We start from the raw sequence: 26,121 nt of genomic DNA on the forward strand, positions 1-26,121 counted from the left end.
AAAGGAAGAAAACGGACCTTAAAGGGGAGTTTTTTTTGTTTTTGTTTTTTTTTTTTTTTTTGAGACGGAGTCTCGCTGTGTCGCCCAGGCTGGAGTGCAGTGGTGCGATCTCGGCTCACTGCAAGCTCCACCTCCTGGGTTCACGCCATTCTCCCACCTCAGCCTCCGAGTAGCTGGGACTACAGGCGCCCGCCACCACGCCCGGCTAGTTTTTTGTATTTTTAGTAGAGACGGGGTTTCACCATGTTAGCCAGGATGGTCTCGATCTCCTGACCTCGTGATCCACCCGCCTCGGCCTCCCAAAGTGCTGGGATTACAGGCTTGAGCCACCGCGCCCGGTCAAAGGGGAGTTTTAAGGGAGAAAACCTTCATGACAATGGAACAGACAATGGTTTCTTAGATACAACACCAAAAAAGAACAAGCAACCAAAAAAAGAAAAAAAAAGGAATTAGACTTCATCAAAATGAAAAAATTTTGTGCTTCAAACACACTGTCAAGAAAGGGAAAGGACAACCCACAGAATGGAAGAAAAATACTTGCAAATCTTAGCAGCCAAACGGCTGCTAAGAGATTTAGATCCAGAATATATAAAGAACTTTTTTTTTTTTTTTTTGAGACTGAGTCTTGCTCTGTCACCCAGGCTGGAGTGCAGTGGCATGATCTCCGCTCACTGCAACCTCCAACTCCTGGGTTCAAGGGATTCTTGTGCCTCGGCCCCCCTCAAGTAGCTGCGATTACAGATGTGCACTACCACACCCAGCTAATTTTTGTATTTTCAGTAGAGACGGGGTTTCGCCATGTTGATCAAGCTGGTCTCAAACTCCTGGCCTCATGTGATCTGCCTACCTCAGTCTCCCAAAGTGCTAGGATTACAGGTTATAAATAACTTATAATTCAACAAAAGGTAAATAACTCAATTTTTTTAAATGAGCAAAGAAAATAGGCATTTTTAACAAAGAAGATGTACAAATAGCTAATAAGCACATGAAAAAATGTTCAACTTCATTAGCCAACAGGAAAATGCAAATCAAAACCATAATATATTAGCTAGAGCTAGTATAGGAAGGGGATAAAGAAGCAGCAGGAGAGGAGACTTGGGGTGGAGGAGGGGTGTGGTCAATAAAGATCCAAACAAGCCCCTCAGACAGGGCTACGAGTAGGGTCTGATGTGACTCCACAGCAGAAGAATATGGACTTCAAGGAAGGTCTCCCTCGACCACTCTCCTGCTCCAATCTCAATGTCCAATTCATTGACTTCTTCTCCATCACCCTGAGAGCTGCTAGACTAAAGCAGTGACTTTCTTACCTCCTGAGATTTGATGACCTCTTTGTCTACAGGGCAGATTGGCACTGTGTTTAATTCTCTGGAGAAAAAAATTAAAATAGAGTCAGAGTTAGTTGTTTACCTCAACAGCATTTCCAAGACCAGCCCCAGGGCTCCAGTCATGCTCTAGCCCTGGGCAGGCTGGTCCCTGTCTGCACATGCTATTCCCTCTACCTAGAAGGTGCCTTCTGCACCCGTCCTTCAGCACCTTCCTAGTCTTTCAGTTTGCCTGAAAAACTTCATGCATCCTCCAGGATGCAGTCAGTGAGTCCCTGGACAGAGCTAAAAGTCCCCGTCCTTTATCACACTGTGCCACATTTGTCTCTAGACTGGGACATTCTAGAGGGCAGACACGGGGTCCTGTTCCACGCTGTAGCTCTTCAGCATGAGAGCACAGAACACACAGGTGCTGAATGCACGAACACATGAGGGAATGAGGATGCACTGTAATAACCCCCTTTCAAAGCTTGGCAGGGTAAAATGACTGCCTTGCTTCCTATATAACCCCCCAAAGTGTGCCTGCTTCCACATCTCTCCTGGTCTCCTCCCTCAACACAGCATGACCCAGGTCTTACAGCTGCCCAGGAGTGGACAGCATCCATGGCAGCAAGGTCCCTTCTAGGAGCCACAGCACCTCTTCCTCAAGGCAAGGGAAGATTGGGGTAACTACAACACAGACATTGTGAGATTCAAACCCTTCTCCACAGCCAGCTCCCATGATGGAGTGTGTGTCTAGGTCTGCTCTCCCATGCAAAGCAGGTGCAGTCTGAATTTTAAGAAAAGGTGAATATCTGTAAATTAGTGACCAAAAAATGATTATTCTTCAGGCCCTCACAGAAGGGATCTGGGAGAGTCCTTCCTTATAGTCATGGTCCTGTGGCCAAGTTAAGCAACTCCAAAACCCATGAAAACAGTTGAGTGGCCACAGTTGCCACCTGGATGCTGGGCCTGCCATGGCCAGAGTTGCAGGCCCTGCCCACTCACCTCAGGGACAGGATGCAGTGCTGGCAGAAGCGGTGCCCACATCCTGTCTGGTGGGGGTTGTGAAGCACCGAGCGGCAGAAGGCACATTTGTAGCGCTCTTCCAACCGCGCCACAAACTGGTACTCTATATTGGGCTCGAAGTCCAAGGAAATGGAGTTGCCGGAATTCTGGCGGATGAAACCACAGGGCATACCTCTATGTTCTTCTGAATAAGCCATTCTGCAGGGGTCAGGGGAGAAGAAGGAAAATTAAGTGTGCAAACACTGAAACAACTACAGCCGTCAGGTGCTTTGGTTATTTGTCTCATAATTAATGTACATCATTTACATGGTCATCTGTTGTAACTCTGAAACAACAGTGACAACCTCCTGCCACCAGGGGTCTCTGGCAAAGGTACAATGTCTTTGGGGTGCTCAGGTTACAGGCTGGACCAGATGACTTCTAGCTGGAGGCCAGTGGTGTGATCATGGCTCACTGTAATCTCCAACTCCTGGGCTCAACTGATCCCTCCTCAGTAGCTGGGACTACAGGCACTACAGGCACACACCACCACACCTGGCCAATTAAAAAAAAAAAAAAAAAAAAAAAAAAAAATTTCTTTTTTTTTTTTTTTTAGAAACAGTGACATGGTTTGGCTGTGTCCCCATCCAAGACTTCTCTTAAATTCACACATGTTGTGGCAGGGACCCAGGTAATTGAATCATGGTCTTTCCCATGCTGTTCTTGTGTGCATAAGTCTCATGAGATCTGATGACTTTATAAGGTGGAGTTTCCCTGCATAAGCTCTCTCTCTCTCATTTTGCCTGCTGCCATCCATGTAAGACATGACTGGCTCCTCCTTGCCTTCTGCCATGATTGTGAGGCATCTGCAGCCCCGTGGAACTGTAAGTCCATTAAACCTCTCTTTTTTATAAATTGCCCAGTCTTGGGTATGTCTTTATAAGCAGCGTGAAAATGGACTAATACAGACAGGGTCTCGCTATGTTGCCCAGGCTGGTCTTGAGCTCCTGGACACAAGTGATCTTTGCGGCTCAGGCTCCCAAAGTGCTGGGTAATCCACTGCACCTAGCCTAAGATAACACTCTTAAAACCTGTGGAGCTGAAGACCCAACACAGCAACACAATATTGAAGGAGAAGAACAAAGCTGGAGGACTGACACTACTCAACTTCAAAACTTATTATACAGCTACGGTAATCAAGACAGTGTAGTACTATCAACAGAATAGACAAATAGATCCAGGGAACAGAATAGAGAACCCAGAAATAGACCCACATAAATACAGTCAACTGACCTTTGATAAAGGAGCAAAGGCAAAACAATGATGCAAAGATAAGTCTTTTCAATAAATGGTGCTGGGACAACTGGACATCCACATCAGAAAATGAAGCTAGACACAGACCTGACACCCTTAACAAAAATTAACTCAGAATGGATCACAGACACAAACATAAAATGCAAAGCTATAAAACTCCTACAAGATAACATAGGATAAAATCTAGATGAGTTTGCCAATGACTTCTTGCACACAAATATACTACTCAGAGTATCTATCACTGCCATTGCGGTAGATTGAATGTTTGTATTCCCCCCAAAACTCATATGTGGAAATTCTAACCCCCAATGTGACAGTATTAGGAGGTGCGTATTTGGCAGGTAATGAAATCATGAGAGTGGAGACCTCATGAATGGGATTAGTGCCCTTATAAGAAGAGGCCAGGGAAGGCTGGGCGCGGAGGCTCACGCCTGTAATCCCAACACTTTGGGAGGCCAAGGCGGGCGGATCATGAGGTCAGGAGATAGAGACCATCCTGGCTAATGTGGTGAAACCCCGTCTCTACTAAAAATACAAAAAATTAGGCAGGCGCAGTGGTGGATGCCTGTGGTCCCAGCTACCTGGGAGGCTGAGGCAGGAGAACGGCGTGAACCCAGGGGGCAGAGATTTCAGTGAACCGAGATCGTGCCACTGCACTCCAGCCTGGGCATCAGAGCAAGACTCCGTTTCAAAAAACAAACAAACAAACAAAAAAAAGAGGCAAGAGAGAGCCGGGAATGATGGTGCACACCTGTAGTCCCAGTTACTCAGGAGGCTGAGGTAGGAAGATGGCTTGAACCCAGGAGTTCAAGTCTAGCCCAGGCAACATGTCGAGACCTCCTCTCTAAAGATGCCAGAGAGGTCCCTGGCCCTCTTGCTGCCATGTGATGATACAGCAGTTAAGTCTGCAGCCCGGAACAGGGACCTCATCAGAACCCAACCACACTGGCACCCTGATCTTGGGCTTTCAGCTTCCAGAACCATCAGAAACCTCTGTTGTTTATAAGCTACCCAGTCTATGGTGCTTTCTTATAGCAGCCCAAGCTAAGACAAGTACCAAGCCACATCATTTCTCACCTGAACTAAATACGAGTCCATTCATTGCTTTCTTCTCCAATCTACTCTCCATACTAGAGCCAGGATGAGACTTTCAAAATGCCAAGTACAATGTAAGGTTATCTCCCTTCATCTTTTAGTGGCTTCTCAGGGCTCTGAGAGAAAATCGACAATGCTAAGCAGGCTCAAGATTGTATCCTCCCCAATCCAGCAGCATCCTGGACCTCTCTTCCCTGGCTTTCTGTACTCCAGCCACACAGGCTTTTTTTTCGTTCTTCTAATACACCACGCTTTATGCCACCGGGCCTTTGCACAAGCTACTTGGGAGACTGAGGCAGGTGGGATCACTTGAGCCTGGGAGGTAGAGGCTGCACTGAGTCATGATTATGCCACTGCACTCCAGTCTGGGTGACAGGGCAAGAGACCCTGTCTCAAAAATAAATAAATAAATAAAAAGTCGGGGGTTTGAGACCAAAGCTCCACCTTTTCCCTAGTGTTTCCTGCAAAACTTCAAGGGTGGTAGGTAAGCAGTGTAAGATGCAAATGTTCCCTCCTGTAACATGGCTGATTCTTGGGATTTAACAAAAGTTTTAATTCTGAAGATGAAGAGGCAAAACATTTTATTTACATGCACAGCCCTAATAACCAAGACGCACCTTTCTCTCAGAGAACTCGAAGAACCACTTTCAAACTTCCTTACTCTGCTTTGTGTTCCCTCGTTCCTGGGGAGGTTGGCACTTCACATCCTGTGCCCTGATGTCATATTCTATGTCCCTCTGAGATTTTCTTCTGAGGCCAGGCCCAAGTCTGTCACACAGCATCTAAATTTGGACTCTCAGAGATGTACCTAAAGCAACAGGCTCATTCAGTCCCCAGAATGAGGCAGTAGGATGTACAAAACTCAGTTCAGGTTCCCCTCCACTACACTCTACACTCTTCCTTTTTTTTTTTTTTGAGATGGAGTCTTGCTGTGTCGCCCAGACTGGAGTGCAGTGGCGCGATCTCGGCTCACTGCAAGCTCCACCTCCTGGGTTCACGCCATTCTCCCGCCTCAGCCTCCAAGTAGCTGGGACTACAGGCGCCCGCCACCACGCCCGGCTAGTTTTTTGTATTTGTAGTAGAGATGGGGTTTCACCATGTTAGCCAGGATGGTCTCGATCTCCTGACCTCGTGATCCACCCGCCTCGGCCTCCCAAAGTGCTGGGATTACAGGCTTGAGCCACCGCGCCCGGCCTTCTACACTCTTCCTAACACAAGAATCTATGGAACGCATCTGTGTGTATGTCCATTTTTTGCCACAACAGTAGTTCTCCAACTTTTTGGTCTCAGGACCCCCTATGATTTGAATGTATGTGTCCCCCCTAGAATTCATATGTTGAAACCTAAGGTCCAGTGTCATAGTATTGAGAGGTGGGACCTTTATGAGGTGATTAAGTCATGAGGGCTGTGTATCCATGGATGGGACCAGTGACCTTAAAATGGGCTCAAAGGAACTAGCTAGGTTCTTTTGCCCTTCCACCTTTCCCCATGTGAGAACAGTGTTCATCTCCTCTGGAGGATGCAGCAATAAGCTGTTATCTTGGAAGCAGAAAGTGAGCCCTCACCAGACACAGAATCTGCTGGTGTCTTGATTGTGGACTTCCCAGCCTTCAGAACTGTGAGAAATACATTTTGTTCTTTATAAATTACCCATCTGAGGTATTTTGTGATGGCAGCACTAAGATAACACTCTTCTTTTTTTTTTCTTTTTTTTTTTCAGAGACAGGGTCTCACTCTGTAGCCCAGGCTAGAGGGCAATGGTGTAATCATGGCTCACTGTAACCTCCAACTCCTGGGCTCAAGTGATCCTTCCACCTAAACCTCCCCAGTAGTTAGGACTACAGGTGTGTGCCACCACACCTGGCTAACTTTTTTTATTTTTATTTTTTTAGAGACAAGGGTCTTACTATGTTGCCCAGGCTGGTCTTGAACTCCTGGCCACAAGCAATCCTTTCAGCTCAGTAAAGCAATAGGATTACTACAGGTATGAGCCACAGCACCTGGTCTAAGATAACACTCTTAAAACTTGAGGAGCCAAAGATCCAACACAAGAGCACAATACTGAAGATGAAAGATACTACCCAACTTCAAAACTTATTATAAAGCTACAGTAATCAAGACAGTGGAGTATTGTCAAAAGAACAGGCAAATAGATCCATGGAACAGAATAAAGAGCCCAGAAATAGACCCACATAAATACAGTCAACTGACCCTTGGCAAAAGGGCAAAGGCAAAACAATGATGCAAAGATAGTCTTTTCAACAAATGGTGCTGGGACAACTAGACATCCATATCAAAAAATGAAGCTAGACACAGACCTGACACCTTCACAAAAATTAACTCAGAATGGATCACAGACATGAAAGTAAAATGCAAAACCTACAACTCCTACTAGATAACATAGGACAAAATCTAGATGATCTTGAGTTTGACAATGACTTTTTAGGTACAACACCAAAGGCAAAATCCATGAAAGAAAGAATGGATAAACAGACTTTCATTCAATTTTGCTGTGAACCTAAAACTGCTCTAAAATAAAATTTTGTCTTTTTTTAATGGAAGATCCCTAAGAGTTTTTGTTTATGCAAATTATATCTATTCATATTTGCCATACTTGAGAGTCAAATTGAGGAATTAAAAAAGTATTTACTTCAAGATAATAAGCCAATTATATGTTAATACAAATAATATTTTTATGAAAAATAACCATTTTCCAAAACAAAAGAATTAGTGAGAAGAGTGCCACCATTTTACATGTTTGCACATCTCTTTAATGTCTTGCTTAATAGAAGATAGCTGGATTCTCATGTCTGCTCCTACATTCAGTCTGTTCAGGAAAACACCTCTGTGCATTTGTAAAAGAAGAGTAAAAATGGCAAATGATGTCAGTACTATTATGAAAATAGTTTTGACCATGCAGATCCCCGGAAAGTGTATCAGGGAGCTGCAGGCAGTGCTGTGCTAGTAAACGTTTAATAATCTGCTCAACTAGGGGAAAGCTCCAGTTTGTAGCATTTGCCAATTTCTGTAGTTAAACACTTCCACTATGGCTAATTTCAAGGTAACAATGCAAAAGGTCACTGAACTGGAACTGTGAAAGAGATGCACACAATTGGCTCTTACCTGAACTCACCTGAAGTAAGAGTCCATTAAGTGTTTTCCTAGTAAGAGCTGTTCCAGCACCCCAGGGGCCTTTGAAGCACACTTTGGAAACCACTGCTCTACTAGGCTGTTGTGCAGGCCCTTGTCTTGTCAGCTTTGTCCCAGCAGGCACAGCACATGTGACTCGTACAGTCTCCTTGCTCCTGCTGAACAGCCAGCAGAGGACTGAATGCCCTATCCTTCCTCTCCCCATCCATGTGTTTATTTCCCAGGCCTATTCAACAAGCCTAAGTCATTCACTGACCTTGTTCACTTTCTAATCTGTTATTGTCTTGTCCAGTATTTGTTTTTATGAAATTGGGTTTTTAATCTCATCATACATTGTAAAAAATAAGCATTTATGTTCAGCTGTGAGATGTGGACTTGAGGTGTCTTTCTGGGTGAGGTTCTGGTATATCAACAGAGCTGTGATGCCTCCCGGGGCAGGGTCCGTCTCCTTCTGAAGCTTCCTCAAGCCTGGACCCACTGTCTTCACTGACATGAGAGAGCCCAACAGCAGAACTAGAAACGCTATGCTTTTTTACCTAACAAATATATTTATCTAATTAATTAGATATTTTCAGCTGGTACTCTGTCATTCCCAGGCAGCTATTTAGTGGAAATGAGTAAGCACTCAATTTTATTAAAATCTTTCCCCTCTGTGTATAACAGCTTATGTACCAGGAGCCACAAAGAAGCTCAGTTCTTGCAAGTCAGGAGAAAAATAAAACATATCAAAAGTGCTAAAAGTAGAGCTTATATATCACCTTTCTGCAGTCAAGGGCATTCTTATTCTTGCCATCAATGGGATGTACAGTATGGTACTCCTACTGAAGAGTTGTTAACTCAAGCCCAAAGAGACAAGAGAAAGTCATATCCCATCTATTCCCTAAGAACTCTTGCTGAGTTTCTTTGAAATGCCATCTTCTTGTTTCATAAATTGATGCATCTTTTCCATGAGAATTTTTTAGGAATTCCAAAGGAAAGCTGTGGATGCCACCATTTAAATTCTTTACTTACATATCTCTACAGATTTCTGGAGAACATATGATAAATATTCTCACATTCTGAAGCAACGTGAGCTTATCCTTCAGTCATAACAAAAAAAGATATGTGTTTTGCAGAGTTTAAGAAAGATTTAACAAAGAAAGGTAGATCCTGGTCTGTCTATCCATACTACCTCCACACCCCTGCCAACAACCAGTTTGGATTAATGAAGATTTGAAAAATTGGGGAGTTTTTACATATACTATGTTATAGTGCATAAGACATAAGTCCATGAAATTTGTCTCCAGGGTTTTCAAGTTCTGATTCTTGGGGAATTACTGATTACTACAGATAAAATCCCAGAGTGAAAAGGGCACAGGACCAGAGACCTCTGTCTCTGCTCTGCCACTCACCATCCATGAAACCGTGAGCAGGACACCCCACAGGCCACTCATCTGCACATCCCTGCACTGACCCTGGGTTAGGTCCTGAGAATGCAGAGGCTGTGACGTTGCATCTGCCCTTGAAGCCCTCCAAGGACAGAAGAAACAAGGAACAAAAATGATCAGTTACAATATCCCGCTGGCAAGTATTACAAACAGAGATTCCAACAAAGAACTGGTAGAGCCTAGGTGTGGGGTAGCTAACAATTTCTGAGGTGTCTGTGCTGATTTCACAGAGAAGAAATCATCTCAGCTGGTCTTGAAGAAAGAGGAGGCATTTTCTAGATGAAAGAGATTAAAGAATTTCCCGGTATCACGAAAGTTCTAGAATGGTTAGCAATTAACTGTAGCTGAAGCGAAATTAAGGGAACAAGCCAGTCATTTGCCTGTTTGCCCAGATCCACTCCCTACTCTTGCTCTGCTTAGGTCTGCACCATGAGGTAGAGTAAAAATTGATGCCACCAACTGTTTTCCAGGCTCCCTGGCTTCTGGCGAGGTTCAGCCAATGAGAGGCACTGGGATGGGAAGAGGGGGAAGCCAGGGGACCTCTCCCCCATCCCTGGGTGCTGAGCAGCATCTCAACAGTGACTGGTGTTCCTCCATGGCTCTAATGACACCAGATGGCCCCTCTCTCTGTGGATGGGCTGCTAGAAGCCAAACTGTCCATTTCTCAGCTCTGCTCAGGTCTCACTGGCAGTGTTGGTCAACCGCCTAATACCCACTTGAGCAGCATGGGAAGGATACAAATATGTTATTCCCCAAACCCACCCAAGGCCCACCAATGGGTCCTGGGCTTAAAGAGGAGAGACTGTGGCTGGTGGTAAAGAAAAGTTAAAATGTTTAATCCCAAGATGCAGTGACCCAACGGGTCTCTTGAATCCATACCCTGGGTGGGTTCCAGATGCTCTCCTGCTAGGATAGGCAGTTCTCTCTAAAGGTCATGGCTGGCCTTGAATCCTGTGATTCTGTTCTTCCAGGAAGAACAGTTACTACAAGGAAGCAAAAAAAAAAAAAAAAGGAAGGGGGGCGGGGCTGGGCACAGTGGCTCACGCCTGTAATCCCAACACTTTGGGATGCCGAGGCAGGAAGATTGCTTGAGCTCAGGAGTATGAGACCAACTGGGCAACCATGGCAAAACCCCATCTCTACAAAAATTACAAAAATTAGTTGGCCAGGTGCAGTGGCTCATGCTTGTAATCCCAGCACTTTGGGAGGCCAAGGTGGGCAGATCACCTGAGATTGGGAGTTCGAGAGCAGTCTGACCAACATGGAGAAACCCTGTGTCTACTAAGAATACAAAATTAGCTGGGCGTGGTGGTGCATGCCTGTAATCCCAGCTACTTGGGAGGCTGAGGCAGGAGAATCTCTTGAACCCGGGAGGCTGCGGTGAGTTGAGGTTGCACCATTACACTCCAGACTGAGCAACAAGAGCAAAATTATGTCTCAAAATAAATAAATAAACAAATAAATAAAATTAGCAGGGTGTGGTGGTGCATGCCTATAGTCCCAGCTACTTGGGGGGCTGTGGCAGGAGGATCGCTTGGGCCTGGGAGGTCAAGGTTGCAGTGAGCTGTGTTCATTGTTCACGCCACTGCACTTCAGCCTGGGCGACAGAGAAAGACCCTAACTCAAAAAAGGAAAGGAAAAGGAAGGAGGAGAAGGCACTTTATCTGTTAGGCTACCCTCCTGGCACAAGGGAGAACTGAAATGGTCTCACAGTTTTTCCAAAGCTTCTGTCTGTGATGGCCCGGAGAGGTCTTCCCTCAAAAATTGCAGAAGAAACCCCTTTAACCAGGCAGGTCAAAGATGAAGGCCTTGGAGAAAGGGAGAACCAATAAGGCCATTTTCCATTGCACCTAATGTGGCCGGGAGCTCATGCAGAGACCAGGTGACACCACAACAACCAGAAAACATGTGGCTGCAGTCCACCGACGCACCGTCCTTGCCCCAGCATGACTGGCTTTGATGTCTTAGAGGCAGAGATAAGCGTATGTTTTCTTTGCTTTTCCTTACGCCTTCACAGAAGAACGTTGTCTTGGGAACAGGACAAAGAATGATGTGAGTATAATTTTAATTACTTTAAAGAGAACTATGATTTCTCTCCAAGTTGTCAGGAAACTGCTGGTTCCCCATTCTCCTGGTGGTACAGCAAGCACTGTTGGTGAGTAGATGGGAGCGCAAAGGCTGAAGGGCATCCCTGTTCCCCCAACCCTCCAGGCTGCACACCCACGCTGACATGGCCGAAGCTGCTGCTGCCTCAAGTCAGTCACACTTACAGAGATGCCTTTAGTGGAACTCTTCTCGGAACCATGTAGAGTCGACCTGACTCCAGGTGGTACTTTTAAGGTATCCAGGAGACCTTTAGATTTGCTCTCAGAAACTAGACCAAGAGGAAAAAATAACAAAGAAAGCTCTACTGATCTTCCCACACAGCAGCTTTCTCCACTAGGAAGCCTTGTTCAACTCTGGTGCGCTCAGCCCCCATCCTTGGCTCCAGCTCTGTAACAGTCCCCACTGCTACCTAGGGACAGCTCCTCGAGCTCCTCAAGGGCAGGGCTATCCTCCTTAGTCCCCAGGCCAGAGTACCCAATAACCCAGATGACTCAATAATCAATGTGGAAATTCAGAGTTAGTGTGAGGCCACAGTGGGAAAGGGCCATGAAGACAATCTAGGAGAGTTCCTATTGAGGCGGAGGGCAAGGGAAGGGTATTAAAAGAAGTGAATGGAGCCTAATGCTGGAGTCAGATATGGGTTAGGAGTACAAGTACTGAGGCTATGTCCAAGCACAGAGACAGCTAATTTATATGCATTAGCTCATTTTAACCCCTCAGCCAGGTGTGTTGGCTAAAGCCTGTAATCCCAGCCATTCAGGAGGCTGAGGTGGGAGGATTGCTTGAGCCCAGGAGGTCAAGGCTACAGTGAGCTATGATGGCGCCACTGCACTTCAGCATAGGAGACAGGGTAATATATGAGAGAGAGAGAGATATATATATACATAAAAAATATAATCATTATTCCCCATTTTTTAAAATGAGGAAATGGAGGCCTAGTGAGTTCCTACTGCCAGGTAGTGGTGGAGGCCCTCAGGGGATGAGGAGCTGGGGTTCCTCCCTCCCCCTCCAAGGTTCCGAGAGTCAGCATGGCATGGCAATTACCACCATGGACTCTGGAGTAGACCTGCCTGGATTCAAACCCTGCCCATACACCTTCATAGCCATGTGACCTTAGGCAAATTACTTGGTCTCTATGCTTCTCCATTTCCTCATCTGTAAAATGAAATGCTGGACAGGACATGGAGGAAAGGGAACCCTCGTACACTGTTGGTAGGAATGTAGATTAGTACAGCCACTGTGAAGAATGGTATGGAGGTTCCTCAGAAAACTAAAAACAGAACTACACATGATCCAGCAATCCCACTGCTGGTTATATATTCAAAAGAAAGGAAATCAGAATATTGAAGAGATATCTGCACTCTCATGTTTACTGCGGCACTGAAGAACCAAGATTTGGAAGCAACCTAAGCATCTATCAACAGATGAATGGATACAAAACATGTGGTAAATATACACAGTATTCAGCCATAGAAAAGAACAAGATCCCATCACTTGGAACAACATAGATAGAACTAGAGAACATTATGTTAAGTGAAATAAGCTAGGCCAGAAAGACAAGCTTCACATGTTCTTGTTTGTGGGAGCGAAAAATTAAAACAATTGAACTTACGGAGACAGAGAGTAGAAGGATGGTTACTAGAGGCTGAGAAGAATAGTTGTGGGGTTGGGGAAGTGTTGGGGAGAAGAAGTAGGGATGATTAATGGGTACAAAAATATAGTCAGAATAACTATATAGAATACAATCTAGTATTTGATAACAGGGTAACTATAGTAGTCAACAAGAATTTATTGTACATTTAAAAATAACTAAAAGAATTGGGATGACTGTAACACAAAGAAATGATAGATGCTTGAGATAATGGATACCCCATTTACCCTGATGGGATTATTATGCATTGTATGCCCATATCAAAATATCTCATGTAGCCCATATATACCTAATACATACCCATAAAAATAAAAAAGTAGGACTTATCAAAATTCAAAAAAAAGAAAAATATAAAAAAATAAAATGGTGATAACGATAACAGTAGCTACCACATAGAACTTCTGAAGATTAAATAAGTCAATACCATATACATCAGGGGTTGGCCCATCACATGTTTTGTAAATAACGTTTTATTAGAACACAGCCATGTTCATTCACTTACACATTGTCTATGGTTGTTTATGTGCTACCACAGAGGAGCTGAGTAGTTGCCCCACAGACCACATGGCCCACAAGGCCTCAAACACATAGTTACTACCTGGTTCTTTACAGAAAGTTTGCTGCCCCTCTATGCGTGAAGAGCTTATAGTGGTAGTACACAGAGGTGTCATAAGGGCTATTATTATTAATAAGCACTTGTCCCTGAGTGTCTCCATCAACGTCCCCCACTCTGAGATAACCTGACTGCCTGACATGCTATTTGCCTCCTCATTTCACCCAATTTTGAATTCATGGTTACACTGGACTATCTCGCACTAAACATTTATTGATTCAGTCACTTTTTGTAAATCATTTCTTTGCTGGGAACCTACCATAGGCAGACACTGATGAGGAAACAAAAATGCAGCACATGGGCCCAAATTCCCCATCTGCTGGAGCTCTGACCCATTCTCCATCCTCAGCCCAGCAATGCCCCATCAACCTCTTTCTCCCCCTACCCCTCTTCTTCTTCCCATTTCCGGCTCTAGAGCAGTGCCCGATGGAAACACACCTCCCAGATGGCACCCACAGACCTGTATCCTTTATCAGATCCCATCAGCGCCTCTCTGAAGCCTTCCTGGCCCTCCCAAGCTCATCTGTACTCATCCGGGGATGTGGTATATGAGGCCATATGTAGTCTGGGAAAGCATATTATGTTAGTTTGATGATCTAAACGGTAATCACATCATCACATTTGTTGACTAGTCTCTCCTAAATCACTGCCCTCCTGCTCTTTATGTGACATTTGGAACTTCCTTCTTGAAACTCCCTGATCTCTTGGCCCTAGGGTTCTGTATTTGTTGCTTCTCCTCCCAGCTCTGAACCACACCTCTCAGTGGCTCCTTGCCAGCATTCCACTCCTACAGGGTTCCCCAAGGCTAGGTCAGCCTTCTGCCCTTTGTTCTTGACTCAGCTCAAGAACTTCTCCTCGTTGGAAAGGCTTCTCTTCATTGGAAAGGCTACCTACTGCCAGCTCAACTGCATTCCCAAATGGGGGTGGGTGTGCCCACTGCATGGAGCTATGGGGCTGTCATCTCAGACTCACACTTCTCTCCCCCTTCCCCCTTCCTGACCATCCTCCTTGCTTACAAAGAAGGTACAAAGAGGCCAGGAGCGGTGGCTCACTGTTGGGGTGATCAGACCCAATACCAGCTCATGGGGGTGACAAAGGCCGGCAGAGTCAAAGGATTGAGAAAAAGACCGTTTGAGAGATAAAGGTGGGACACCAAGAAGCCATCGCAATCATGGAGGCTGGGACGTCCCCGAGCTCTGGGAGCCCACGCTATTTATTGGTAATCCAACAGAGAAACAGGCGGTGAGAATGTGGAGGTCAAAAGGACACGTTGCATTAAGCACATGATTTACAGCTGTGATGGTTTAGCATTTATATGGAACATGTTCTGCTACTTGAGATAATGGGAATAGGAGCCTAGGAGGGCTAGAAGCAAGGAGCCAGCAAGTCTAGACATATTCCCAAGGACATTATGCAAGTCCTGCCTCAGTTTCCCTCCCAACACTCAGCTTTTTCCCAACAGCTCACGCCTATAATCCCCGCATTTTGGGAGGCTGAGGTGGGTGGATCACCTGAGGTCAGGAGTTCGAGAGCAGCCTGGCCAACATGACGAAACCCCATCTCTACTAAAAATACAAAAAGCTGGGCGTGGTGGCACGCACCTGTAATCCCAGCTGCTCAGGAGGCTGAGGCAGGAGAATCAGTTGAACCTGGGAGGCAGGAGTTGCAGTGAGCCAAGACTGCGCCACTGCACTTCAGCCTGGGCAACAGAGCAAGACTCCGTCTCAAAAAACAAAAACAAAGACAAGTACGAAGAGCACAAACACTCGTAAAGTGAATGAGGCTGCAGTGACCCCTCGATGCACAGCCAACAGACAACGGTTTAGATTTAGCTTGGAATTCAGAAACATTTTCAAATGAGGACTGAACCCAGGCTTTACCCAGCCCCACCCTCCAGGGCCTAAGGGTACTCTGAAGAAAGGGGAGAAACCTGAGACCACCCTAGACGGGCTACAGAACAGAAGTACCAATGAGTATTTAGAAACCGTGGCATGACCTTTTGGTGACTTTTAGCTACCAAAGGTCAACATCATTCTAGCGGTGCCCCACCTTCCCACAAATGCTCATCCACAGCTGCCTTTGTGTAAGTTTACATTTCCAAAGCTGACCACAGACGTGTGACATACTGCCAACTGCCTACTGCCCAGAGCTGTGAGGGCTGTGGCTGGGGTACGTGTTGTGAGAGGCACACAGGGCAATCCCCTCCCGCCTGGCGGCAAGGCCAGCTGTGGTCCAGTCCATGGCGGAAGCAGATGAGAGACACTTCCTGGGGTGGGCTACCCCAGATACACCCCAGGCACACCCTAGGTGCCCAGCCCACATACAGGCAGGCATCCTAGAGTGTGACTTGAAAAATGCAGCCTTCAGGCTGTTGGGACTCATGGGCCTGATCAGGGCAACAGAAGAGGGAGAGCGGGTAGGGAGCCCAGAGAGGAGATCCAAGAGAAGTAGATAGATTGGGGGAGTGGATTCTCCCACCCTCTCCACCCCCCACCCCACAACTGAGCCTGTCAGCTCTGGAAGGACTTAAGGGAACAGCTACCCAAGTGTTGCCTTGTTTCACAGCGGAACTTACCAAACCGAATTTCATGCAGAAACATCAATAAATAAAAGAGTACACAGAATACCTGCTTTGGTGGAAGCAGGGCCTGTTGGGTTTGCTATGATCCCCAGGCCTCTGGCAGCTCTTCTGGTTAGTCCTAGGAGATCCACAGTTTGGTTTCTCAAGATAATGATGATAACAATAATGATAATAATAAAACCTGACATGTACTAGGAATTTCCAGCCTGCACTTTCACATACAATATCATACACAGTTCCACACTAACCCTGTGGCAATACTGCTATCCTCATCATATTCCCAATGAAGAGTCCGAGGCCTCAAGTTCTTAAACAACTTTCCCCAAATCACACAGCTAGTGCGTGGGCACACGGATTTGAACACAGACTTTCCAACTCCAAAGCCAGTGCTCCTCACTCTGTGTCACAGCTGGGAGAAAATGCACCACATTGCAGCCAACACCAAACAGGAGGGCTTGATGGCAGGAAGTACCACTTATTGGTTAGAGACCAGCTCTGGGGCCAGACTGCTGGGGTTCAGCCCCTTCTGCCATTCGCTTACCTGTGTTACCCCTTCCTCATCTAGAAAATGGGACAATATGGGAGGCCGAGGCAGGTGGATTGTCTGAGCTCAGGAGTTCGAGACCAGCCTGGGCAACATGGCGAAACCCTGTCTCTACTAAAAATTACCTGAGCATGGTGGCGCACACCTGTAATCCCAGCTACTTGGGAGGCTGAGGCAGGAGAATCACTTGAACCCAGGAGATGGAGGTTGCAGTGAGCCAAGATTGCACCACTGCACTCCAGCCTGGGTGACAAAGTGAGACTCTGTCTCAAAAAAAAAAAAAAAAGAAAAAGACAATAATGGTACCTGCTACAAAGGCTTGGAGTTAAGATTAAATGAGTTAATCCACGTAAATTATTATCACACAATTCCTGGCACGTAAATAAGCACTTAATCACCATGCATATCCACCCTGCCCTCCTAGCCAGCTTTATTCAGTGCCAGTCACATGCAAAGGCTGCACCTTATTGTATTATGGGAGTGGAGGAGAGTGGGTTACCAGGTAGCTCCTGTCCCCAATAATTTTTCAGTCAAGGTAGGGATCATGCATATGCATATGCACAAAACTATAGCAGCAGCTCTCTGAGCAGTCAGGGCCCCAGATGCTCTGCTAAGAATCTGTTCTAGAACATGATGAAAATGCTGGCTTGGACATCTTACCCCAGAGGAAGGGGGTCCATTTGTTATAATATGATACTGATTAATACACTTCAGTATCATGATCTCTCAGTAGCAACTAGAATCTCATTTTCTAGCAAATTCCCAGGCTAGATTCTACAGCTCATGGCAGCATGAGGAGCACCAGTCAGATCACCGTGGCAGCTTCCAGGTCACCTTCTCTTATCTCTTGGAGCTTCAGGCTGGTGCTGGACCTGCTCTCTTCTATCTGCACTCATTCTCTGGGTGAGCACGTCCCACCTCCTGGCCTTACCAGCTATGGCTGACAATGCCCTGATTTCTATCTGTAATCTGGACCTCTCCCCTGAGCCCCAGACACACTCCACTGTTTAGTCTATGCCTCCACATTGAATAGGCATCACAAACTTAACACATCCAATCCCCATGCAACCTGCTCCCCCTATAGCCTTCCTCCATCTCAGTGAAATGGTACCACCAATCACAGCGTCGCTTGGACCAAAAATTTTGGAGTGATCCTTGGGTCCTCTCTTACTCTCTATCTCACAACACCAAATCCCATGGGATCTTCCTTCCCAACATATCCCCCCACCCTCCTCCTCACCACTGTCAGCATAACCACTCTGGCCTAAGCTGCCATCATCTCCCCAGTGGTTACTGCATCAGTCTCCTAGCTGGTCTCTTGCTCTGCCTTGCTCCTTTACAGCCCATTCACAACCCAGCAGCCAGAGTGATGCTTTTAAAAACAGAAGCTGTCTCTGCTGCTCCTCTGCTCCAATGGCCCCATCGCACTCTGGGTAGAAGCCAGTGACCTTGGAGGTCAGGGCCCTCCGTTTCTCTGCCCCTCCATTCTGTGTCCTCACTTCCTAGTGACTTCCCCCTTATCTACTCACTCTGGCAACACTGGCCTTGCTTCTTCTTGAACAGCAGGAGACGCTTCTGCTTGCTTTTCCCCTACCTGGAATACTCTTCACCCTGGTATCTGAAGAGCTTCTTCCTCCACTTTAGGAATCTGCTCAAATGTTATCTCACAAGGGAGGCCTTTGCTGACCACCCTACATGGAAAACGCAACATCCCTGGCAGACCCATCTTCTACTGCATTTTCCTCCAATGCACTTATTACTGCCTAACATATTACTTGTTCACGTCTTTACTGTCTTCCCCTATCAGAATAGAATATAAGCTCCATCACACCAGGGATTGTTTCTTTGGGTACTGAGGTCCCAACACATAAAACAGTGCACATGGCCGGGTGCAGTGGCTCAAGCATGTAATCCCAGCACTTTGGAAGGTCAAGGCAAACAGATCAGTTGAAGTCTGGAGGTCTGGAGTTTGAGACCAGCCTGGCCAACACGGTGAAACCCGTCTCTACCAAATATACAAAAATTAGCCGGGCATGGTGGCGTATGCCTGTAATCTCAGCTACTCAGGAGGCTGAGGCATAAGAATCACTTGAACCAGGGAGGTGGAGGTTACAGTGAGCCAAGATCACGCCACTGCACTCCAGCCTGGATGACAGAGCAAGACTCCGTCTCAAAACAAAACAAAACAAAACAAACAACAACAACAAAAAAAACAGTGCACATGATAGGTGCTTAGTAAATACTTAACAGAACGACTGTAACAGCTATTCCCCAGAAAGCAGGGCAGCCTCTCTCCTGCTAAGCATGCTTTTCACTGCCTAAACCTTTTCATTTCACCTGTTTGTAAGTGCTGAAATTCTACCAGTCCCAGCTGGAGAGAGCAAGGCTGGCTCACGATGGCTGACCTGGGGTGGGAGTTGGGGAGTCACTGTAAGGGGTGGGGGGACAGTGTAGCCACATAGGACCACAAGAGTAAAGCCTGAGCAGGGCTCCCCTCTGACACACTAATGTGAGCTAGCCTCTGGGTGAGGTGCTAAGCGGGAAGCTTTAGCCCAAGGGTAGCAGGCACCTGGGAAAGGGGGAAATGCTGAGAAAAATATATATAGATAGGCCAGCCAACAATTCAATGCAACCAACATTTATGGGGCCCTCAATTAGGTGCCAGGCATTGTACAAGGTGCTAGAGATCTAAAATCCCATTTGCCAGACTCCTTTTCCAGAGACTTCATCATGCCAACACAGTAACAGCACAAAGCCAGCTTTTCCCTCTCAGCTCACTCTGTTCAATGTTGTTTTTAAACCTTTCTCTCCTCCACAAACCTTGACCACTCCCTCCAGTCTCACCAGGAAACTCTACTTCCTACTGCACAGCAAAAAAAAAAAAAAAAAAAACAGAGATCATCAGACCAGACCACCTCTACTTCCTGCCACCACACCTGCAAATCTCCCTGCATGGGGCCCCTGCTCTGCCCCTTCCCTGCCAGGGTGGCAGCAGAGGTGACCTCTGAATTAGGCCAATCTCCCCACCTGTCCTCCACCTCTCCTGGATTCCTGGTCTTTTTGCCACTCCTCATATGAACAGAGAACCTTCCCCACTTACAGCCTTCGCCCTAAGGCTGGGTCTCCCTTTCCTGAAGCTGTTGTCTCTGCCGGAAACATCTTTCCCTCTCTCCCCTCCTCTTGCTGAGCTAAACACATTCAAGCCCAGATGAAGCCTCACATATGCAGCTATGCCTCTGTGTGCCTCCTCCGGCAAGTTAGGGTCCCCCCGACTTACGACATGCCCTTTAACCACCTATACTTCTCCTTAACAACACTTGCCAGGAATGTAAAGAATTGTTTATGTAATTAATTATCTGTTCAACAATAGTCTTCCCCAGCATGGAGAAAGCAGTGCTGGAATTGTGTCTTATATTTTTCAAGGTGCAGACACAGAGCAAGCACTCAAATATCTGAGTCAATTAACAGTTGCCACTTGGGGTGCCACAATGTTCTAGATACCACAGGAGCTGTGCATAGGCTGTTCCACTTAATCCACACAGCAGCCCACATTTGTAGATACTCATTGTATTATCCATTTTCATATTTTACAGATCGGGAACCCAAAGCCAGGGGGTGACACAATGTGTTCGAGGTACCACAGCTGGTAACTGCTGGGTAGGGATTCAGGCTTGTCTGCTGTCAAAGCCACCATGTCACACTCACATCTTACTCTCCACAGCTCACTCACTGCCTTAGATAAAGGAGGTACTCAATCATGAGGGATGGATGGAATGACCAAATACATCATTTTCTTTGGTCTTTAGTCACCATTGAGACCTACAAGCAAGAATTATAATTCCTCTTTTCCCAATGAGGAAAATGGAGGGGTTCAAAGGGCCACACAGCAGTAGGAGGCCATGCTGGGCTGAAACCCAGGTCTTCTGGTTCTTTGTATAGGGCAATTTTCTCTACAACATAACTATAGTTAGGCACTGAGAGGACAGAACAGATGAGATTATGAAGAAAAGCTGTGCAGAAACAAGTTAACACAGCAAGCCTGACACTGCTATCTTTAGAAAGTTCTGCTCGAAAGGATGGCCCCTGGCTGGTGTCTGGAACATGGATTTCAGTAAGGTTCCCACCACCTGAACTGCTAAGAGTGGCTCACTGTGCTTAAACTGTCTAGGTAAACAATGTGTATTGTTTTGAGATGGAGTCTCGCTCTGTCGCCCAGGCTGGAGTGCAATGGTGCGATCTCGGCTCACTGCAACCTCCGCCTCCTGAGTTCAAGTGATTCTCCCGCCTCAGCCTCCCAAGTAGCTGGGACTACAGGTGCGTGCCACCAAGCCCCCTATTTTTTTGTGTTTTTTAGTAAAGACAGGGTTTCGCCATGTTAGCCAGGATGGTCTTGATCTCCTGACCTCGTGATCCGCCCCCCTTGGTCTCCCAAAGTGCTGGGATTACAGGCGTGAGCCACCGTGCCTGGCCAATGTGTCTTATGCGGAACACCTGTTTTTCTTCTGGAGTCTGGAATTTTGACATGTGCTAGATGAAGTATCTACATGACCAGCCCTCAGTAAAAACCTTGGGCACCGAGTCTCTAATGGGCTTCCCTGATAGACGGTGCTTCACACCTGCTGTCACAATGCACTGCTGGAGAAATTCAGCACATCCTGTGAGATTCCCCCTCGGCAGTCCTTTGCAGAGTCTTTTCCAAGACTCTTGGAATTTTGCACCTGGTCTCCCCTGGACTTTGCCCCATAAGCCTTTTCCCTTTGCTCATTTTGCTTTGTATCCTTTTGCATATGAATCATAGCTGTGAGTATGACCATCTGCTGGACGCTGAATCCTATAAGTCCTCCTAGCAAATCGCTGAACCTGGGGATGGTCTTGGGGACCCCCAACACAGAAGCCTAACGAGATGAATTTTGAATTTGTTTTGAAAAGAGTGGCGGGGTATGGATTAATGGATTTGAACAGGAGGCATTCTAGGCAGGAGAAATGATGTAAGAAAAGGTAGGCATAGGCAAGTCAGGTGTAGAAAGGCCTACAAGTCTTTAGGCCAGGTACGGTGGCTTATACCTGTAATTCCAGCACTTTGGGAGGCCGAGGTGGGCAGATCACTTGAGACCAGGTGTTGAGACCAGCCTGGCTAACATGGTGAAACCCCACCTCTACTAAAAATACAAAAATTAGCCGGGCCTGGTGGTGGGCACCTGTAATTTCAGCTACTCGGAGGGCTGAGGTGAGAGACTTGCTTGAACCCGGGAGGCAGAGGTTGCAGTGACCTGAAATTGCACCACTGCACTCCAGCCTGAGTGACAGAGCAAGGACCTATCTCAAAAAAACAAAACAAGGCCAGGCACAGTGGCTCACGCCTGTAATCCCAGCACTTTGGGAGGCCGATGGGGGTGGATCGCCTGAGGTCAGGAGTTCAAGGCCAGCCTGGCCAGCATGGTGAAACCCCATTTCTACTAAAAATACAAAACTTAGCCAGGTGTGGTGGCAGGTGCCTGTAATCCTAGCTACTCCAGAAGCTGAGGCAGGAGAATCGCTTGAACCTGGGAGGCAGAAGTTGCAGTGAGCCAAGTTGGCACCACTGCACTCCAGCCTGGGCAACAGAGCAAGACTCCATCTCAAAACAAAACAAAATAACAACAAAAAAGAAAGGCCTAGAGCTATTTAACAAGGCTTGAACAGAAATGATGATGAGAAAATCTAGCACTGCTGTTATGAGGTAGAAGAGATAAGGGCTAGAGAGGTCCACTTGTTAGGAAGATCCAGTGTAAGTGAAGTGAAAGTGAACCACCTAGTCATACAGAGGCCCTATGGGAACTGTTAGTATCAAGGAAGTGGGGAAAGAACTTAGCCTTTGGCTGTCCACAGCTAATACATGGCAACAAATATCTCTAAAGGAGGTCTGTGGGAATGATACAGAGAATTTGAGGCAACATCCCAAAGTACTGGTTTTTGAAATAAAACATCTTAACATAAAGAAATCAGTCTGCTCCCAAATAATCTACTTCCCATTCATTAAGGGTGACTAAAATGTTCTTCATCTTTTTAAAACATCTTTGCTTAAGTCCAATATTCCCCTCCCCCCCCTCCATTTCTCCTATCTACCCCCTCTCACTCCCTAGTGAGTTATTCCTGGAATAACTCCACCCAATGTTTTAATCACTTCTTTCATTCTGCATCTGCTTAGCATATAAGCCTTTGCTTTATATTAAATTATTCTGCCTTTAACCCAGGGAGGCATGGTAAGTTTTCCTAGGTTGCATCATAGGTATCAACCCAGCCTCTACCTCAGAAATCCTAAAATCATGAAGACAGAAGAGCGACCTTCATGGCTGCTGCTTATCTTAAACCCATCCACCTCCCTCCATCCTCCAGGGTCAAGGGTCTCCCTAACAGAAGCATTAGAACACAGCCTGGCTGTTCTAAGCCATCCGCCTTAGTACAGGAGAACAGAAAGGGCTCTGGGTGGTGGCTTTGCATCAAGTCAACCTCATCCTGCTATGCCTTCACATTGGATCCTGCTAAAGTAACTGGTCTGCTCCTGGCGATCAAGTCAGAGCTTGTATTTCTGTTTCCCAAATCTGTTTTATTTTTTTCCTGTGTTGGCTCTCTGCCAAGCACTATTCTTCCTCCAAAGCTGCCGCCTGCTCTGCCCACAAGTACTGAAAACTGGACTCCTGCCCTTGAAACCTGGACCATAGGGCCCCAGCCTCTGAGGCTGCCTGCCCCCTCTGCCTGCCAAAGACTCATCCCAGCTTATCCCCACCATACCCTGTCCCATCCCAGCTTCCCTACCCTGGCCCCTGAGGTCTACCTGGTTTAGAGATGGCAAAGTGGCAGCAATAGGCTAGTTTAAATGATGGTCTACTCGCCCAGGCACAGTGGCTCACACCTGTAATCCCAGCACTTTGGGAGGCCAAGGCAGGCGGATCACCTGAGGTCAGGAGTTTGAGACCAGCCTGCCCAACATGGCGAAACCCCGTCTCTACTAAAAATGCAAAAAATTAGCCAGCTGTGGTGGCAGGCGCCTGTAATCCCAGCTACTTGGGAGGCTGAGGCAGGAGAATCGCTTGAATCCCGGAGGCAGAGGTTGCAGTGAACTGAGATTGTGCCACTGCACTGCAGTCTGGGTGACGAGAGTGAAACTCCATCTCAAAAAAAAAAAAAAAAAAAAAAAAAGATGGTCTACTCTGACACACAGCAATTCTTCTGTTGGTTTTTAATTTAAATTTGATGCCTTTAGGCTAGGCATGCATTTTCCAGCTCCCCAGAAACCCCACAATGCTCTACAGCTATTAACCACATGGAAGGAGAAAACTAGTTTTACTGAATATCTGCCAGACTCCACGTTCTGTGTATATATTGACTCATTTAATCTTTCCAGTAACCCCAAGTGGCACACATTACTATTTCTATTTACCCGTGGGAATACAGACACTATAGAAGTTGGGCAACTTGCTCAGATTATATAACTACAACCAGCAAATCATAAACCCAGATTTGAACCCAGGCCTACCAGATTCTGAAGTCCACACTGTTTCTACTACACCATCATTGAAAGTAGCAGGTCTTGACCAGGCTATGTATTAGGGAGGCCCCTCTGCAGTAGTGTGAAAAGGAAAATTGAATACAGATGGACCTGGGGCAGAAAAACGAGTCAATGCTTAATTAAGGTTGCCCAGGAAAGAGTCCCTGTGGCCCTGAACTGGGAATAGATAGATCAGGACTGGCTGAGGGGGACAGGATAAAGGTGACTGAGGAACAGCAGCAATTTCTGCAACAGTTAGAGAGAACACAGAGAAAGAGGCGGCCTGGGATGAATGTCTAAGGTGCTCCTGAAACAGCATGGGGAAGATTCTGAATATTGCAAATCATAATGGTGAAGAAGAGAACTGGGTGAGGGATGGAAATTTGATCAGCCTTTCCCTAAGAGTGTTGGTTTAAGTCTCGGGAATGGCCAAGGGCTCAAGGAAAGAAGCACAGAGAATTGAAATCCAGCCTGAGGACCCAGGCTTGGCTCCATACCTGCATTTGCAGGACAGAGGAGGATAAGAAGCTGGACGTCAAGGAAGGGAATGCTGGTGGGGGCAGTGTAGCAATCTCCAAGGAGGTAAGTAATAGCTGCAGCGTGGGCTGGTACGGGCTGGCGACTGAGGAGTACCAGGTCCTGGAAACCTACACAGAGCAATCAGAGCAGCACAGCAGGTGCACGGTGCCAAGTGAGGAGCGAGTGCAAGAGCTGGCCACTCTTTCCAGAAGCTTGTCAGTGAAAGAAAGAGAAGAGGGACTGGGGAAACATGGAGTCTTCTTATTAACAGAAAACTCAGCTTGTAGGGGAGGGAAGAAGTCTGTGGGAGGGAGGGAGGGAACCCGCCTCAGAGGGAGGAGGAGAGAGCTGACTTGGGAGTGTAGATGGAGAACGTGCTTTCGCCTTGATCTGAAGGAGAGCACTTTCTCCTTGAGAGGAAAAAAAAAAAAAAAAAAACCGCCATGGGAAAAAATTCAGGAATGTTCTGAATTGCTAAGGAGGGAAGCTGATGGAGCCTGTGGTGTCAAGAAATCAGACATGGGGCTCTGCTGAAAGTAAGTGAGATGGCAGCCCTCGCTCCACACAGATATCCTGGGAGGGCACTCACTAGGCTTTGTCACTTAATACTGGGTCTCTAAGACCTGCATGTCACATGGATACTGCACAGTGTACAGACCATTTGCATATATACTGCTTTTGCTACAGCACAATCCAAGCATGCATCACTACCTGCCTCCAGGTACAAATATGCAAAACGTGCTCACCACTCTCACTGGAAACAGACTGAGTTCCTCTGTCAGGACTAATGAGTACTTTCACTTTTATCTCCTGCCTGGTCCTCCATGCCACTTTCTCACAAGATAGGACTTGCTGGAGGCCATGTGGGTCAAGGCTGCTGTGTGATCCTTCAAATAAAGCTTTCATCTGGGCAAGGCAACAAATTCATGCTGGCCCACTCCTGGGTGGTGGTGGCAGCAGCAGCAGCAGGGGCCTGCCAGCTCTGAGGACTGCCTCTCTCCTGCAGCGTGTTCACCTCTGCCCCAACACACACAGACACTCACCTGCTACACCTCTACTGGAGCTAGAACTCCTATCCAGAACCCCAGAAAAAGCCACAACCTGGGCAGATAAAAGCTCTTCAGAGACTGAGTCAGACACTAACCCCGATCAGTGACAAGGTCAGGCAGCTTTTGATGACTGTCTCGCTGGTTCTCTCGTCCTCCTCCTACCCAGAATTCTGGCTTCCTTTAGTTAAGAAACTATGGGAAAAGCACAGGAATTGGAGAAAGAAGACTTAAGAGT

At 46.7% G+C, this 26,121-nt stretch overlaps 1 protein-coding gene across 5 annotated transcripts in view; it reads right to left on the reverse strand.

The window, feature by feature from the left end:
* TRAF5 (TNF receptor associated factor 5) overlaps positions 1-26,121 on the reverse strand; it is a 49,933-nt gene that overhangs the window by 20,508 nt on the left and 3,304 nt on the right. For 4 of the 5 annotated variants that reach the window (XM_025363298.1, XM_025363307.1, XM_025363286.1 and 1 more), the window contains exons 2-3: positions 2,310-2,528; positions 1,308-1,365 (exon numbers count right to left, since the gene is read on the reverse strand). In XM_025363298.1, coding sequence (XP_025219083.1) covers positions 1,308-1,365; positions 2,310-2,527 — 276 coding nt within the window. In that variant the 5' untranslated portion in view covers position 2,528. Of the gene's footprint in view, positions 1-1,307; positions 1,366-2,309; positions 2,529-9,259; positions 9,319-26,121 lie in introns of those variants that run through there. The other variant, XM_025363293.1, reaches the window with a different exon arrangement.

This window comes from Theropithecus gelada, chromosome 1, assembly GCF_003255815.1.
Source record: "Theropithecus gelada isolate Dixy chromosome 1, Tgel_1.0, whole genome shotgun sequence".
NCBI classification, from domain to species: domain Eukaryota; kingdom Metazoa; phylum Chordata; class Mammalia; order Primates; family Cercopithecidae; genus Theropithecus; species Theropithecus gelada.